Below are 18310 nucleotides of genomic sequence, written 5' to 3' on the forward strand. Positions count from 1 at the left end.
AAAGTGATCAGAAATGATGGGGTTAAGAGGAAGGACACTCAGCTGGCTGATCTCTATCCCATGGGTTAGAATAAGATCCAGGGTGTGCTTATGACAGTGAGTGGGTTCATTCACACTTTGCGTGAAACCAACATCATCCAATAAAGCTGCAAAAGCCTTTCCTAGGCAATCACTGGGGTCATCAACATGAATATTAAAATCCCCTAATATTATAATTTGATCAGAATCTAAGACAATAGTCGATAGGAAGTCGGAAAACTCAGTTAAAAATTCTGAATATGGGCAGGGGGGGCGATAAATAATTATGAGTAAAACAGGTTTTCGAGTTTTCCTGTTTGGGTGACTTATAGACAATATGATGCTTTCAAAGGAGTTATAAGCATTTTTAACTTTAGGGCTGAGAAGTAAGCTAGACTGTGATATTACTGCCAAACCACCTCCTTTCCCTGAAATCCTGGATTTCTGATAGTTAGCATAAGTGGGGGGGGGTTGCTTCATTCAATCTAACATAGTCATCCTGTTGGAGCCAAGTTTCTGTTAAGGCTAAAAGATTAAGGTTGTTATCAATGATTAACTCATTGACTAAGAGGGACTTGGAGGAAATGGATCGAATGTTTAATAAACCGCATTTAATGACATCATAATTCTGCTTGTGAGAACTGCTGTCTGTCACTTTAAGGTTTCTATGACGCGCTCCTTTCATTTGTCTTTCAGCACATAAGCTAAAGCTTGAACCTGCTTGACTTTCCCTGCATGGGTTTTGCACCGACACTAACCCTAAGGGAGGCTCAGAGGAGCGTTTTACACTGCTGCTCTGCGCCCGGGTCTCATCTCTGGATTGTCAGGTTAACAGACTAAGGCTAGCAGAAATGTTTCTAGAAAGAAGAGCGGCACCGTCCCGGGTGGGATGGACGCCGTCTCTCCGCATGAGACCGGGCTTCCCCCAAAACGCGCTCCAGTTGTCCACAAAACCAACGCCGTTTTCTGGGCACCATCTAGAAAGCCAGCGGTTAAATGATGAAAAGCGGCTGTACATTTCATCACTGACTAAGTTCGGCAGGGGACCAGAGAAAATTACAGTGTCGGACATCGTCTTAGCCAGTTTACACACCGAAGTTACGTTTAACTTAACCACCTCTGACTGTCTCCGTCGGGCATCATTACCGCCTGCGTGAATCACGACTCGACGGAACCTGGACTTACTCTGAGCTAACATCCTAAGGTTCCCCTCGATGTCACCAACTCTGGCCCCCGGATAACACCTGACTGTAGCCGCTGGTAGCTCCACTTTTCTAACTTCAGAAGAGCCTATAACCAGAGTTGAGTGTTCAGCGGGTGTGTCGCTGAGGGGGGAGAACCTATTACTAACGTGGAGTCTCGGGTGCTCTAAGTCTTTGCGTTTAGCACTATGTTTCCTCCCAACCGGTACAAACCCCTGACTGTCTCCCGGCTGTTGGGAGGGCGCTGGGGTGCTAATTAAGTTAGCCCTGGTAGCGCGACCCGCGAGTAACGACCTGGCTAGCCGGCTTAGCTTCCTCCAGTCTGGCCTCCAAGTCTAACACAAGACTACACTTAACACACCTACCGCTATTTTCACTAAAGGAGGCAGGGTCATCACTAAACATATGGCACATGGGGCAGGAGAAAGGAGGAGAGACAGAAAGAGAGGTGGCCATGCTAGGTTCTAAGCTAAGGCTAGCGGTGTTTAGGTAAAGAGAAGTGGTCTATTTAGCAAAATGAGAAAGTGAACAGCAAGCGGTTTAACAGTGGTGTATTCGCTAATAAAAGGTACTAGATGTGAATATTAACCCAGATAACCCTTAGAGTAAGCAATAGTAGTCAGGCTAATGCCAAACAAGAGGACAGCAGTCACACAAGACTAGCACTGGGAATAGCTCACCCAGAAATGACGTCACAGGAAGTCTGTAAACAACACAGCAACAATCATTTCAATTCAATTCTCCTCCATATCAGACTACTCCATTAATTAGAATAAGTCTGTTTTATTACCACTGAACATTAATGCGGAGCAAAGACTCACGATACCAGTCAAATCAGCAAATATCAAATATCTAGGTATCTATTTTCCCCCCAAACTATCAGAACTGGTGCAGCTTAACCACACCCCATTACTGAAAAACATACAGGACGATTTAACACGCTGGACCAACTTGCCTCTGTCCCTTATGGGCAAGGTAGCCACGGTTAAAATGAAAATCTTACCTAAAGTTAATTATCTATTCTCAATCATTCCCACACAACCGCCACTAAAATGGTTCAAAACATTAGACTCATCCATATCAAGCTTTTTATGGAACAATAAATCTGCAAGAATTAGTCTAAAAACTTTAAAATCTGCAAAAATCTGTAGAGGCTTAGAATTACCTAACTTCCACAAATACTTTCTTGCAAATAGATTACAATACATCTTAAAATGGTTAAAAAATAATTCAGAAACCAACTCATGGTTAGACTTGGAACAGGCGCTATGTGAAAAGATCAACCTGTCAGATCTACCATTTATTAGCCAAACAGTTAAAAAACAGGCTTGTTTTCAAAGTATTAATATAAACGCTACTTTAACAGCCTGGTGGGAATTTCTCAAAATATCAAAATCCTCAATTCAACCGTGCAAAATGACACCCATCTGGAAAAACCCGGACATCCTTATAAACAAAAAAATGATACACTTCCCAGCTTGGCAAGCAGGGGGCGTAAAACAACTAGAGCACGTAATTATTGATAGAAGATTCATAACTCCCCAAGAACTACAAGACAAACATGGAATACATAACTTCTTGGAATATCAGCAACTTAAATCAATTATTACTAAAATGTTTACATACAAAGACATTGATTTAAAGCTACCAGAAGCAGTTACCTCTCTCATTAATTTTTCAATGAATAAAACTCTCTCCAAAATATACAAACTTTTATGTAATTTAGATAATAATATTTCACTTCCGACAACAAAATGGGATGCAGATTTGAGCATCAGCACAGATGAAAGCTTCTGGTCAGAACTTTGTCTAAACACCTTTAAACTGACAAAAAGTCCAAATCTGCCGCTAATCCATTTCAAAACTCTACACAGAATTTACTACACTGGACAGAGGATGTTCAAGATGGGTCTCAGTAACTCAGACATTTGTTAGCACTGTGATAGTAATCTACCCAACAGTTACATGCATGCACTGTGGTTCTGCACGCCTGTCCAGGCTCTCTGGCAGCAGGTATGTGCCGATCTATCAGTCTGGCTTAAGGTTTCCATCACAGCTTCACCGTCACTTTGTGTGCTTGGTGACATGAGTGCCATCGATGTAGAAGGAGGATTAGTATCTATCATTTTCATAACTATTTGTATTGCTAAAAAATATTTTAATAAATTGGAAAAACAAGAAAAATATAAATATAAGTCAACACAGAAATCTGCTGCTTGATCATATCAGCTTGGAAAAAATGTCAGCCCAAAGTTCAAGAAACTTTGAAAGAATTCAGTCTCTCTGGGCTCCCATAGCTAACTCCATGACTTAGGGGGTGGGGGGCCTGGTCGTCGCTGCTCCTTGCCTTACTGCCATGGTTTGGGGTGGGGGTTGGGGCCTCCGGTGCCCGGTGGGGGGCGATGAGGGCTCCGTTGGTCGGGGGGTCGGGTCCAGTACCTGGGTGGGGCGGGCTGGGGCGCTGCGCGGTCTTCTGGGCTTGGGTGTGTGGTGGTGGTGGTGGGGGGGGGGGTGGAGTGGTGGTCTGGCTCGGCCTGGGGGGGGGGTCCCTTTGCCTGTGCTGGGGGGGGGGGGGTGGCGGGGGGCCCTGCTCTGGGGGGCTGGGGGACCGCTGTTTGACCACCAGGGGACAGTCTACCAGCTGTCCCCAACTTACCCCCTTCCTCATATAATCTCATTATAGGGGGAGGGGGGTTTAGCCTGCGATGCACCTTGGGGGGGGGGGGGCTACTTGGTAGTGGTCCCCCTCCCATGGTTGCCGTATGGAGTGGGCCCCCCCTCTCTCGGTTTTATTTGCACCTTAGACATGTAGGGTAGGTAAGGGGGGTGCTTGGACATCACTGCCAGTAAGCAGCAGATGTCCTCTTAGCACCCTACCCGCCAATTCTAACCTCACCTTAGATATTTACGGCCCCTTGGTGGGGAGGGTGAGGGGACATCACTGTGAGTAATCAGGAGATGTCCCCTCAGTGCCCTACCCGCCAATTTTAACTGAACCCCCCTAGTACACACACACTTTACTCCTCAAAATATACATTCAAACATAAACACACACACATGCACACACACACCCTCACAAACACACGCACACACATTTTGCAAGGAAGGTGGGACCTAGGACCATCTGTCCCCTACCCCATCCCTGGTGGGGGGTACTGGGCCCTTGGCAACGGCGGCCGTGTCCCCTGGGTGCCGGTTTCCTGGGCCCGGCAGTGCCTTCTCCGTGCGGGGAGAGGGTTCACATTACACCTGAGCCGGGGGTGTCCGTATCCCTGTGGGGTGGGTTCTGGTCCTTGCCCCTGAGCGCTGGGCCCGGCCAAATTTCCAACTGTGGCCGAGCCTGGTCAGGCCATGTTTAAAACACCCCCCGGGGTGCTCCCCTCCTGGGTGGGGGCGGCTGGCCCCTGCCTTGCTCCTTCTTGGACCAACCGTGGGCCGGGTGGGTGGCTGCCTGGAGTGCGGAACAGGTCTCCCTTGGGGGGTCCTGGCTCGTACCTGGGGTTGGGGCAGGGGGATGCCTAGAGCTCCTAGGTGGTGATGGGTGCTCGTCTGGAGCTGTGGGTGCCCTTCTCGGGTGGGGCCCTGCGTTGGGCCCTCACGGCGCGGCGGGGGGGCTGCTCTCCTGGTTGGGCTGGGGCGGCGCTCTCTTTCCCTCCGTGCCTCCCTGCTCTCTTGCTCTGAGGGCCTCGCGGCGGTCCTGCTGGCCCTGGCCTGGGTGGCGGATGTGGTCGCCCGGGGGGCGGTTGTTCTCTGCCTGCTGCCGTGTGGCGTTGGGGGGTTCTGGCTGCCGCTGCTGCTTCGGCAGGGGTCTTGGTGTGGGGATGGCTGGGCACTCTCCTTCCTTCTTTTCACATTCCACCATCCATTTTAGAGGAACATAAACACTCACCTGAGCACAGGTGTTAGCTCACCTTTGCACTAATAGTTTGCATGATTGAATGAATGAAATATTTCACACTAGTTTGAGGGCATAAGTATGTGTGTGTGAACACTGTGTTTTGTGTACATGTTGACATGTGGACATTTTTGCAGCTAGCAGGTGTGTTGATAACATTTGAGTGTGTGTGTGGACAGGCCCCGCCCTGTGAGATTTGTACTACATTTGAACCTTATCGTAATGATAAACATCCAGTAAACTTGTTGCTTTATGCTGCTTCATGGTCTTACCCCCCCCCCCCCCCCTCCTATTATCACCCTCCTATCCCCTCCTCTCTCTAACATCCCTCTCTCTTTTTCCCTCCTTTCCTTTTCCATCCGGTCCAACACCAAAGATTTTCAAACATGATTGAAATTAATAAAGTTTGGCCTCAATTACAAAAAGGGTTTATTCAGACATACCTCTGGTTTGTCTGAAGATTAATAACCCCTCTTGTTAAAGTAAAATATGTCCAACACAAGAGGCCGTCAGCTTTCATCTGTCTGCCCAGCTGTTGGACAAGACAAGTTAAAAAATTTAATAAAAAATAGGTTACATGCTTTTGCACAAAATGTTAATAAAGTAGATATCAGCAACCATTAGCCTTTAATCCTTACCTTTTTACTGACATTTTATCTTGTAAAACAAACAAAAACAAAAAAACTTGTTACAGGATTTCTAGAGTTGACATAAACAGATAGTGGTTTTCCGATTCCTCCCAGTCATCAGATGTTTGTGTCTGTGAACACATTCTTCACTTTGATCGGACATTTACCTCATCTGATTACAAACACACAAAAGGATGTGCAGAAGGTAGAATGGAGACAAATTATTCTTGAAATCAGTTTTTCTTACCTGTGCGCCATTGCTTTTGAATATTTATTCTGACGTGCAGCACGTGGTGTTGCCAGGCATGAAAAGTGCTTTATAAATAAAGATTAAATTAACTGGATGATTGAATTTTTTTATTGTTTTTTTGACAGACGAGTTCCTTTTTTAAACTTCAGTTATAATTTTTTATTACATCTATTTCTCAGATGTTTATTTAGCTTGAATTTTTTAATAAATATTTTGTGATTGTCTCAGACATTAGATTTTAAAATCATTTTTGTATTTGGTTCATTTGTGTCGTAAATGTTACATTAAAGTCAGTGCTTGGAGGTCTAAGAACCTTTACTTTCTAACACCTCTAAGAGGACAAATCTATTTAAAAAATGTAATTGATCTTTTTTTACTATCAGAATCTAATGTGTGAGGTGTAAACAATCCCAGCAATATAGCAGAATTGGGTTTAAAACGTTTTTGTAGCAAACATTAAAAAACATTGAAAAAAAGATGTAAACTGTCTATTTTTCGTCCTTTTTGCAGGAAATCATGGCCTCCCTGAACACTCTTTCCAAAGCCAACACCAAGTTCTCTCTGGACTTGTTCAAACAGCTGAGTAACGAAGACAAAATGGCAAACGTGTTCTACTCTCCGTTCAGCATCTCTTCCGCTCTAGCCATGGTGATGCTGGGAGCCAGAGGAACCACAGCCTCACAGATGACTAAGGTATCACGCACTGCCCCCCCCCCCCCCCCCCCCACACATTTTGGTTTCCAAACCCCTTGGTGATGCATTTACTTATATTACATGCCTCTGCAGCTTAGCTGGGCGTCAAAGCATCATAATGCCACGTCAACTGTGAGTGGAGTGCGAGCATTCACTCGCTCAGCATTTCTTATGATGCATTCTCTGTGTTGGTTATTACAGGAACATGATCCAGATTGCAAAACAGGGCGAGCCATAAAAAGCTGCTTACACTGACATATTCTGTGTATGTTATCAGTTATGTGTACCAGACCTGGCTGCAGCCCGACTTCCCCATAAGCCGTTTCAAAGTTGACTCATCGAATGCCTCCAGATTGGCCGTCCTTTTTATTTAAACTATTAACCCTGATTTTAAGGAAAAGAACAGAACCCATTTGGCAGAGTTGTCTCCTTTGTGCTTTGTTAAAGCAGTACTTATGGAGGATTTATGGGTGATTTTTCAATCTAAAGGTCCTCAACAAATGACTTTTGTTTCCGTTGGTCGTTAAGCTAATGGCAGCCATAAAACAGGAGTTTCTAAGAACGGCTGTTGAGATCAAAGTTGACCTGAGAGCATTCAGGATTTGATCCAATGTTTTCAACAGCTTCGACTGTTTGGAAGAGATTTGTGCCACACCCACAATCCTCTCTGATTCTGTAAGAAACGCCCTTACATTTAAAATAAATTAATAAAAAAGAAAGAAATATTGAAATAAATTGTAATGGGGATTTGCAAACTGATTGATAATATTCATCATTCATCTTCTTAACCGTTTATTCCCTTTCGGGGTCACGGGGTTGACGGAGCCTATCCCGGCCACTTGGGCGTAGGCAAGGGATGCCCTGGACTGGTCGCCAGTCTGTTGCAGGGTAGAATATCCTCAATTACACATTCATTTACTCTCACACTCACACCTATGGACAATTTAGAGTTGCCAATGAACCCATGTTTTTGGACAGTGGGAGGAAGCCGGGGATCCCGGAGAAAACCCACGCATGCACGGGGAGAACATGCAAACTCCACACAGAAAGGTCCCCCATTGATGTTCTGTTTTTCATGTCCCCCAGCCGAGACTTGAACCGGGGGCCTTCTTGCTGTGAGGCAAGAGCGCTAACCACTGCGCCACCGCAATAATTGTCAATAAATGCTGAATTGATAAACTGCTACTCAGCAGAAGCCTTGGCAGGGAGGGGTTTTCTGAGAGAACTTTAAAAATCTGGATCTGCATCCATGAACAGCAGAGGTGCTACAACGTTTGCACTTGTTTTTCCAAATATTTGCTCTAAAAATCTTAGGATCCAGTTTCTATTTTTGTGGTTTTGTGTCCAAATAAAAAGGTTCCACTCTCATTTTAGGCTCCACCTTTTTGCCTTCTGTGCAATCAACTAATGTTTAATCTAGTATAGCATTTTAGAATAGAATAGAATAGAATGCCTTTATTGTCACTGTGCACATGTACAATTTGCATCATAGGCGTAAACAATGAAATGAAAAAAGCCACTCACTATTCAGTGCTGACATGCATTGTTAATAATTTCACAGAAATAATAAAATAATTTCACAAAACTGAAGAATACAATATACCAAGTACCAAAAATTTTACAAAGGTGCAAAATGTGCAATAGAAAATAGAAATTATAAATTAGTTTAATTAAATGTTTGCATTAAAATATTGGGTATCTTTCTTCTTTTGGGGTCTTGTAGAAATATAGTTTTATAGTTTTATAGATTTTTGTTGTTGACATTTTTGTGTAAATGTCTGACTGTGTGCGTCTGATCAAAGTTTCCCACAGTCTCTCTGCTTCAACCAGGTAAACTACTTCAGTAAAGCAGGTTTTTTGTTTTGCTTTTTCCTGTATGTCAGGTTATAAATAGAAACTTTGTCTGTAAACTGACCTCACTACCGGCTGCATCAATGACGGCTCACCCATTCCTCCTCATCATCACTGCTTTGTTATCCTGCAGGGTGCCGGTATAATGGAAAAAGCCTTTCTCAGGCTGAATGGCTAAAAAATACAGAAATAATGAAGGGAAAGTTCCAAAGTTGGTTTTAGTTTGGTACTTTTAACCCCTCGATGCCTGAATTTATTTCACCTTTTTTTTCTTTCAAATTGATTCTACATTAAGGTTATATAAGTAAAAAAATTGGTTTGATGCATATTTGCATCATAGACATTAAATAGATTTTAAAATAAAATACACACAACCCGATTCTTGGAGCAAAGAAAGGAAGAAATGTTTAATTCAGGTGGCTGTAAACTGCACCCCCCAGGTTCTCTGCTTCTCAAAGGCAGGGAAGCAGCAGCAGCAACAGCAGCAGCGGCAGCAGCAGCAGCAGCAGGCTAAAGGAGCGCAGCAGATGATGCAGATGCAGCAGAAGGGCCAGGCCAGTCTGCCAGCTCAAGTGAAGGTGGCAGAAACTGAACGCTAACGGGGGCGCAAAAATGAAACAAAACATCTGCAGTCTGCCATTTTTTAGTCTGCACATGAGATTTGACCTCCTTGATCCCTGTCGCGTCAAGTTGAAATAATTTTCAGCAAACTGTTTAGTTTTCTGAAAATGGCTTCATAGGGTTAGGGTTAGGGTTAGGGTTAGCTTTTGAATATTTATTCTGACGTGCAGCACGTGGTGTTGCAAGGCATGAAAAGTGCTTCATAAATAAAGATTATTTGGATTTGACTGGATGATTGACTATTCTTTATTGTTTTTTGACAAACTATTTCCTTTTTTTAAACTTCAGTTATTATTATTTTTTTACATCTATTTCTCAGATGTTTGTTTAGCTTGAATTTTTTAATAAATATTTTGTGATTGTCTCAGACATTAGATTTTAAAATCATTTTTGTATTTGGTTCATTTGTGTCGTAAATGTTACATTAAAGTCAGTGCTTTGATGTCTAAGAACCTTTAGTTTCTAACGCCTCTAAGAGGACAAATCTATTTAAAATACATAAAATAATATAATTGATCTTTTTTTACTATTAGAATCTAACGGGTGAGGTGTAAATAATCCCAGCAATATAGCAGAATTGGGTTTAAAACCTTTGTAGCAAACTTATAGCGAACTATAAACAAAAACGGTTTCAAAGGATTAAAAAAAGAGGTAAACTTTTTTTTTTTCGTCTCTTTTGCAGGAAATCATGGCCTCCCTGAACACTGTTTCCAGCGCCAACACCAACTTCTCTCTGGACTTGTTCAAACAGCTGAGTAACAAAGACAAAACGGCAAACGTGTTCTACTCTCCGTTCAGCATCTCTTCCGCTCTAGCCATGGTGATGCTGGGAGCCAGAGGAACCACAGCCTCACAGATGACTGAGGTATCACGCACTGCCCCCCCCCCCCCCCCCCTTATTTTTTGCTTCCATTAGCTCACATTTTGGTTTCCAAACCCCTTGGTGATGCATTTACTTATGTTACATGCCTCTGCAGCTTAGCTGGGCGTCAAAGCATCATAATGCCACGTCAACTGTGAGTGGAGTGCGAGCGTTCACTCGCTCAGCATTTTTTATGATGCGTTCTCTGTGTTGGTTATTACAGGAACATGATCCAGATTGCAAAACAGGGTGAGCCATAAAAAGCTGCTTACACTGACATATTCTGTGTATGTTATCAGTTATGTGTAGCAGACCTGGCTGCAGCCCGACTTCCCCATAAGCCGTTTCAAAGTTGACTCATCGAATGCCTCCAGATCGGCAGTCCTATTTATTTAAACTATTAACCCTGATTTTAGGGAAAAGAACAGAACCCATTTGGCAGAGTTGTCTCCTTTGGGCTTTGTTAAAGCAGTACTTATGGAGGATTTATGGGTGATTTTTCAATCTAAAGGTCCTCAACAAATGACATTTGTTTCCGTTGGTCGTTAAGCTAATGGCAGCCATAAAACAGGAGTTTCTAAGAACGGCTGTTGAGATCAAAGTTGACCTGAGAGCATTCAGGATTTGATCCAATGTTTGCCAAAGTGAGGCCACGCCTGGCTTAGTCAAACTGTCGGGTTCGACTGTTTGGAAGAGATTTGTGCCACACCCACAATCCTCTCTGATTCTGTAAGAAACGCCCTTACATTTAAAATAAATTAATAAAAAGATAGAAATAATGAAAGAAATTGTAATGGGGATTTGCAAACTATAAAAAAACGTTACCTTTTGATTTTTCATACCAGTTTTCTTATTTTTTCTGTAAAATGATTGATAATAATTGTCGATAAATGCTGAATTGATAAAGTGCTGCTCAGCAGAAGCCTTGGCAGGGAGGGGTTTTCTGAGAGAACTTTAAAAATCTGGATCTGCATCCATGAACAGCAGAGGTGCTACAACGTTTGCACTTGTTTTTCCAAATATTTGCTCTAATAATCTTAGGATCCAGTTTCTGTTTTTGTGGTTTTGTGTCCAAATGAAAAGGTTCCACTCTCACTTGAGGCTCCACCTACCTACCTGCCTACTGTTTAATAAACTAATGTTTGATCTAGAATAGCATTTTATAAATTTGTTTTATTCAATTTTTGCATTAAAATATAGGGTATGTTTTCTTTTGGGGTCTTGTAGAAATATAGTTTTATAGTTTTATAGATTTTTGTTGTTGACATTTTTGTGTAAATGTCTGACTGTGTGCGTCTGATCAAAGTTTCCCACAGTCTCTCTGCTTCAACCAGGTAAACTACTTCAGTAAAGCAGGTTTTTTGTTTTGCTTTTTCCTGTATGTCAGGTTATAAATAGAAACTTTGTCTATAAACTGACCTCACTACCGGCTGCATCAATGACGGCTCACCCATTCCTCCTCATCATCACTGCTTTGTTATCCTGCAGGGTGCCGGTATAATGGAAAAAGCTTTTCTCAGGCTGAATGGCTAAAAAAACAGAAATAATGAAGGGAAAGTTCCAAAGTTGGTTTTAGTTTGGTACTTTTAACCCCTCGATGCCTGAATTTATTTCACCTTTTTTTTCTTCCATATTGATTCTACATTAAGGTTATATTAGTAGAAAAATTGGTTTTATGCATATTTGCAACATAGACATCAAATAGATTTTAAAATAAAATACACACAACCTGATTCTTGGAGCAAAGAAAGGAAGAAATGTTTAATTCAGGTGGCTGTAAACTGCACCCCCCAGGTTCTCTGCTTCTCAAAGGCAGGGAAGCAGCAGCAGCAACGGCAGCAGCAGCAGCAGCAGCCGCAGCAGCAGCAGCAGGCTAAAGGAGCGCAGCAGATGATGCAGATGCAGCAGAAGGGCCAGGCCAGTCTGCCAGCTCAAGTGAAGGTGGCAGAAAGTAAACGCTAACGGGGGCGCGTGGAACTAACTCGTGGTGTGGCTGGTGGCGGTGCCGGGTTCTGTGGAGATAATGAACTTGACGTTTTTCTGTTTTGCTTCTATTTCGTATTATATTACAAAAATGGATGCAGCTTTTGTTTTCAGATTTACAGCTCGATGAAGTTCATGCAGCGTGGGTCTTTAAGCAAGACCCTTAGTGCTACTGCCTGACTATGAAGCGACAAGGGAAGCCCAAGTCTAGGCCTCCCTGTGCTGGTCCCCAGCCTGGATAAAATGCAGGGTTGTGTCAGGAAGGGCATCCTGCTTACAAATCTGTGTGAATCAGTGAAAGCTGTGGCAACCCATGAGGGAAAATGGCGATAGGAAAACATCATTTAAGGATTTTTTAAGAACGCCTCAAATCTAATGGAAGACCGTACTTATGGGTCACATCAGGATCTGCTTATCTTAATTTCATTAAATGATTTTTTTTTTTGCCCCCAGATGATTGGACAAAGAAAATGAAACAAAACATCTGCAGTCTGCCATGTTTTAGTTTGCACATGAGATTTGACCTCTTTGATCCCCATCGCGCCAAGTTTAAATGATTTTCAGCAAACTGTTTGCTTCATAACCAGTTCCACGAACCGGCTTTAACCGCAATGAATGATTGCAATTTTCCAACAATTTCTTTATGAATTAGCACTTTCCCATTTTCCCACAACATAGCTAGCAGAGGTTAAAGCGATTTACGACCAGCCTTATGACGCATCCTGGAAATCCTGACAGGAGTTTTAACTCATTGAGACAATTGAATGCTTTATAAGGCCTTATATTAGTAAAATTATATCTAAGATATATTAGGATTTTTTAGATAGCGTTATCTGTGGCGTCCACCTGTAAGTCACACAGGATTTCACAAACCAGAGGAATGTGTTGCTGAATTTTTTTTTAACCTTTTGACACTTGATGAAACCTGAAACCTGCAGGGAACTCTCTCATTTTTATTTTTTTAATTCTGTCAACAAAACATTTTAGTTCTGCAACACAATGATGTCATTTAAAAAGATGAACTCTTTTTTTTTTATATACGTACTAACAGCGTGGTGGAGGGACAGCCTGTGGGTCAGCTTCTGTAAAAGTTGACCACACAGGTTTGGTTTATGGATTTCTTTTTCCTGCTTTTATATGATGTATGTTTTTGTGTTAAGTGTTTTATATGATTTGTAAAAACAAACACCTCAAGTTTCATGAATTGTCTTCCCATTTTTGACCAAATGAATTACTAACATTTTTTTTCTTCCTTGTTTAAAGATTTCTGGACTAAAATCTAACCTGCAGTGAAAGTCCATCAGAACAGATTTTCTCACATCTGTGGTTTATTTATCTCCACAGAGCCTGAAACTCCGGGATTCCCAGGATCAGGTCCATGCTAGCTTTGCTGAGCTGCTGGGCCAGCTCAACAAGCCTAAGGCCAGTTACGCTCTGAGTGTAGCTAACAGGCTTTTTGGAGAGCAGACCTACCAGTTCGTCGAGGTGTGTTTGACAAACTGGCTTTTTTGTAAACAGTAGAAGCAGAGGAGAAAATGTGATGAATGAAAACCTTGTCTTGTCATCCATCCTGTTAAATAATTTACCAGGTCACAGCGTTACTGATAGAAATTTTCTTTCAAAGAATGCAAAGCTACAAAATAAAGCGCAAAGGCTTTTATTGTTTAGGAGTTCCTGGGAAACAGCAGGAAGCACTACAAAGCAGAGCTGGAGAAGGTGAACTTCATGCAGGGTTCTGAAGCTGCCAGGCTCAACATCAACACCTGGGTGGAGAAACAGACACAAGGTGGTCTACAACCCTAAAAACATCTGAACAAACACGCTTCACTCAACTCCAAAGTCCATTTAGTTTCATAAATGATCCTCATTTGAAGTGATCTGCAGTGTAATCTGATTAGATCTGATACAGATCTAACCGTGTCTCTGCCTTAACCTGTTTTGTTTTTCAGGTAAAATCAAAGACATCCTCGCCGAGGGTTCCTTGAACAACCTGACCAGACTTGTGCTGGTCAATGCCATCTATTTCAAAGGCAACTGGAACAAAAAGTTTGATGCGCAGGAAACTCGTGACGCTGACTTCCGACTGAACAAGGTAACTCTGCAGCTGACAGGAGACTGACGAGGAGCTGAGTGGTTTTAAAATCTACGGAGCCCTGAATGTGACATTCAAAAAATAAATAAGCAAATAAAAATGTTTCCCTCAAATTAATCATTTATGCCCACAAACAAGTATTTGTTGGTCACAAATGAGCAATTTACCAGCATCTTGAGCGCACAAGTTTGTGCACAAATTATCATCCTGTCCACTCAAAGTATTATGTGGACATAAAGCAGGAATACTACAATACAAAACCCAGATTCTTAGGGTTTCAGTAGCTATCTTGGTGAAAAAAAAGTTACAAGTATTCATATATACACATATTCTGAGTTTTGTTTGGTTGAAGCTTGTACTGACCAACCTTTAGCTTTGTTTGCTCTATTATCAAATTCTTTCTTATAGTCAACCAGTTGTCTGCATAAATTGATTTAATTGAGCAGTGTGGACAGAACTGAAGGTAATATTGAAATAAATCTGAGTTCCATCTCTTTTTAAATCTTAGGAGAATGTATAGGTGCAAAAGAGTAATGATAACAAAATTAGTGAAAATGTTTAAAAACATTTTTAAACACATTTACCCAAACTAGACCAGAGGAAAGGGTTTATCTCTGGCTTTTTAAATAAGATGATCATTCACAGGTGAACAATGTATTATGAAAATAGTCTTCAGTTTAAATAAAGAGCCTGACAAAGACACTGTTTTTCCTGCTACAATTCATTTGAATACAGATGTGTCTCCTATTAACATTCAGTGGGTAAATTGTGAGAATATTGGACTCTGAGTAAAAAAGTTATTTCCTATTGAAGAAAAGACCCAGTATGTGACAGAATGTATGGAACTTTTATGATCTGATTCTTAGCCCAAGTCTCTAATTTACAGTAACACTTAAGATTATCATATTTTCTTAGATCATATCCTGTTTGTTTTATCCTCCACATTTAGCCACTACTTTCATTTCAGAAACCTTTGACTTCTTTTTTATTGAAAGGTGGTGTGGGTCCAAACCCCTTAATTGGGCCTGTTTTCATTGTGTTTCTCTCTTTTGCTTTCAGAATGCTAAAAAGACAGTAAAAATGATGTACCGGACATCCAAGTTTCCTCTGACCTACATCCCTGAAATCAACTGCCAGGTAACCCTGTCATGTAGAATCTTATTGTTTTTCAGTCAGAAGGACGTATTACATCGACTCAAACTGTTTAAATTATTAGAGACCTTCCTTTTTTTCTTTTCTTCTGCCCTTTGTGTGTCATATACGACAGAGTTTTAGGGCCACGGTGAGGAAAAAAATTCTGGCCAACGTGTCGAGTTTTTTCTCGTCACAAAGTTTCGAGAAAAAACTCGTTTCGAGATAAGAGGCGAAATAAAGTTTCGAGATTAAAGTTGCAATGTTGCGCGAGAGAGATTTTATCTCGTAAATTTAGGAGATAAAAACTCGTAAATTTATGAGAAAAAATCTCTTAAATTTACGAGATTAAAGTGGAAGTGAGCATCCAGAGCAGCAGGTGAACGCCGCGCAGCAGCAGATCAGACCGACTAAACTTTGTTGAACAGGTCAGCTAAATGTTTATTGATAACGTTCCAAATGTCTGGAAGCTCATTTGTTTGATTTACAATTTATTAAAGTTTTTTTTATTGATGGTTGGTTTGCAGCCCGATGAAGCCATCGGGTGTCCCTGCAGCTGTTCGCTTGAATCTTTTCTTCCTCCACCAAAGACAAGATCTCTCTGTTTGTGTGATGCTTCCGTCTGAGGAGCCCTTTTTGCCTTTTTCGACATTCTAATGCTAATATAAAAGACTATTTTCACTCATCTTTGTTTTTTAATGATGAAGCGGGACGCTTCATCTGCAGGAGGGGGCGTAGGTAACTGTTTACTTCCGCATTGGTGTTCGGATGACAGGTTCATGACATAAGGTGACAGAGGAACTTCAGGTTGTGTGAATGAAAAGGAAAATAAAGGCTGCAGCAGTCCTCTACACCCAAACGTATCTCTGAGCTCCTTATTTTACATATAAAACTCCGCTTTACTGACACTGAACCCTGGAAAGCCGGCTCCAGTGAAAATAATCTGATTTTGACTCACCAAAAGGTTCAGAATCTCTTTGTTTTAAACCTATAATAATCCGGAAATAAAGCTTCACAAAAGGCTCCACATATTTCATCTTCAAGCTCCAATAAACAGACAACTTCGGTGTTTTCCACTTGTTAATCGATGAATTTTTTTCTCATAAATTTACGAGATAAAATCTCTTAAATTTACTTTTTTTTTGGTGGCCATAAAACTCTGTCGTAAACTCTGAAGTACAAAGCCACTAGCTCACTAACATTAGCCATAACACTGAATACTCCTGAAAGACTCAGCTTCACTTCTCTCGCGCAACATTTCGACTTTAATCTTGAAACTTCATTTCGACTTTTATCTCGACACGACGAGTTTTTTCTCGAAACTTTTTTTCCTAACCGTGGCCCTAAAACTCCGTTGTAGTCATATCACCGCTGCTTTGAACTTTCAACAAAAGCAATTTTACTCTATAAACTTTGCTAGAGTTGTTTTCTTAGACATAGTTTCTGAAGAGCAGCAGGATCTCATTAGAAATTCACCTCTGAGTTGTTGGCGGTACAGAGTATGCCTGCTCCTACTTCCCATCATCCATCTGTTTCCACGCTCTCCCACTAGCTTACAGCCCCTCACACCTCCAATCCAACATTACCGGTGCAACAGAAATACTGGATCTGTAAATCCAGCCGTACAGTTTAGATCCAGATTCCAGCTCAGACAACGATGAACATGGATCTATTTGCAAGTGGATGCATCAGAATGGAGCGGAGCAGGGAGCTGGCGGCCCGGTATATTTTCAATGTCACACATACGATCTTTTTCAGACTGCAGAAATTCCTCTGCACCTTATTCACAACAATTTTAATGAAGAAATACTCAGAGATGCAACTTCAATCTTACTTTTCTTAATATATGTCCTCCATCATGAAAACAATTCCAAAGGAACTTGTTAAACACAATTTTTATTGGAGTGGGTCTCAAAAAAATAAAAAGATTAGACTTTCTTGCCGCTTCATTGAGTTCAGTTAAATACATGTCTTACAGGAATTCTTCCCTCTTTTTAATAGATCCTTGAGATGCCCTACAAAGACAAGGAGCTAAGCATGCTGGTCTTCCTGCCCACTGACATCGAGGACAGCACCACCGGCCTGGAGAAGGTAGGATTGGCCTGCATTTGCACATGGACTCACCAAGAACCCAGCAAAACATGCACAAAGCAGATGTTTGCCTTCTAGCTGGAGAAGGCCCTGACCTACGAGAACTTTATGGAGTGGACTCGCCCAGACATGATGAACGAGGTGGAGGTCAGGGTGGGCTTCCCTCGCTTCAAGATGGAGCAGAAGTATGACATGAAGAAAGTCCTGGTCAGCATGGGCATGGCGGACGCTTTCGACATGTCAAAGTGTGATTTCTCTGGTGGGTAGCTGGAGCTTCACTGAACCTGAGATGGAACTTGATATGTACCTTAAGCTCATCCTCTGAGAATCTTCTGCCCTTTTCCTCAGGCATGTCTCCAGCCAATGACCTGGTGCTGTCAGAAGTCTTCCACAAGGCTTTTGTGGAGGTCAACGAGGAGGGAACAGAGGCGGCTGCTGCCACCGCAGCGGTCATGATGCTGCGCTGTGCACTGATGCCAGCTGCCTTCATCGCTGACCACCCCTTCCTCTTCTTCATCAGACACAACAGCTCCATGAGCATTCTGTTTGCGGGCCGTTACTGCTCCCCTCAGTAAAGTTCCCTTGAGCAACCCACATCTTCATTTTCCAACCGTCAGAGTATGAGGCTTAGTGACGTTGAAGGAATCCTTTAACACTCCAGTTTTGTTGTGTGCCTTACTACAGATTGATGTTTTGCACTGTCTCATTGTAAAGATGAATCATTATTCCTGCTGCTTTCTTCTACCCTAATCTCCTTATATCTAGTCAAGATTATTGCATTTTACACACATCTATAATAATCCTTTGCACTGTTCTGCTCAACCCAAACCACAGAATTACATGACAAACGCCTCTTTTATGCAATTCCTTGGAACCGTCATGCATCGTAAACTGGATTAAAAACATGAATGTATGCAAAGACTTTTGCCAGCTGCCGTGTCACTGTCATGTACTCTTTTACACCTGAAATTAAAGTGTGTGGTTTGCTGAAA

General features: G+C 42.0%; 1 protein-coding gene across 6 annotated transcripts in view; it reads left to right on the forward strand.

The window, feature by feature from the left end:
* Nucleotides 1-18310, forward strand: part of LOC111946699 (leukocyte elastase inhibitor-like) — a 36488-nt gene extending 18178 nt beyond the window's left edge. For 2 of the 6 annotated variants that reach the window (XM_023950437.1, XM_023950435.1), the window contains 10 exons: nucleotides 6505-6687; nucleotides 9842-10024; nucleotides 11816-11962; nucleotides 13349-13489; nucleotides 13673-13790; nucleotides 13954-14096; nucleotides 15156-15233; nucleotides 17229-17318; nucleotides 17397-17577; nucleotides 17667-18310. In XM_023950437.1, the coding sequence (XP_023806205.1) occupies nucleotides 6511-6687; nucleotides 9842-10024; nucleotides 11816-11962; nucleotides 13349-13489; nucleotides 13673-13790; nucleotides 13954-14096; nucleotides 15156-15233; nucleotides 17229-17318; nucleotides 17397-17577; nucleotides 17667-17893 (1485 nt within the window). In that variant the 5' untranslated portion in view covers nucleotides 6505-6510 and the 3' untranslated portion in view covers nucleotides 17894-18310. Of the gene's footprint in view, nucleotides 1-6504; nucleotides 6688-8978; nucleotides 9117-9841; nucleotides 10025-11815; nucleotides 11963-13348; nucleotides 13490-13672; nucleotides 13791-13953; nucleotides 14097-15155; nucleotides 15234-17228; nucleotides 17319-17396; nucleotides 17578-17666 lie in introns of all 6 variants that reach the window. The other 4 variants (XM_023950439.1, XM_023950436.1, XM_023950438.1 and 1 more) reach the window with 4 other exon arrangements.

This window comes from Oryzias latipes, chromosome 20, assembly GCF_002234675.1.
Source record: "Oryzias latipes chromosome 20, ASM223467v1".
Lineage (NCBI taxonomy): Eukaryota > Metazoa > Chordata > Actinopteri > Beloniformes > Adrianichthyidae > Oryzias > Oryzias latipes.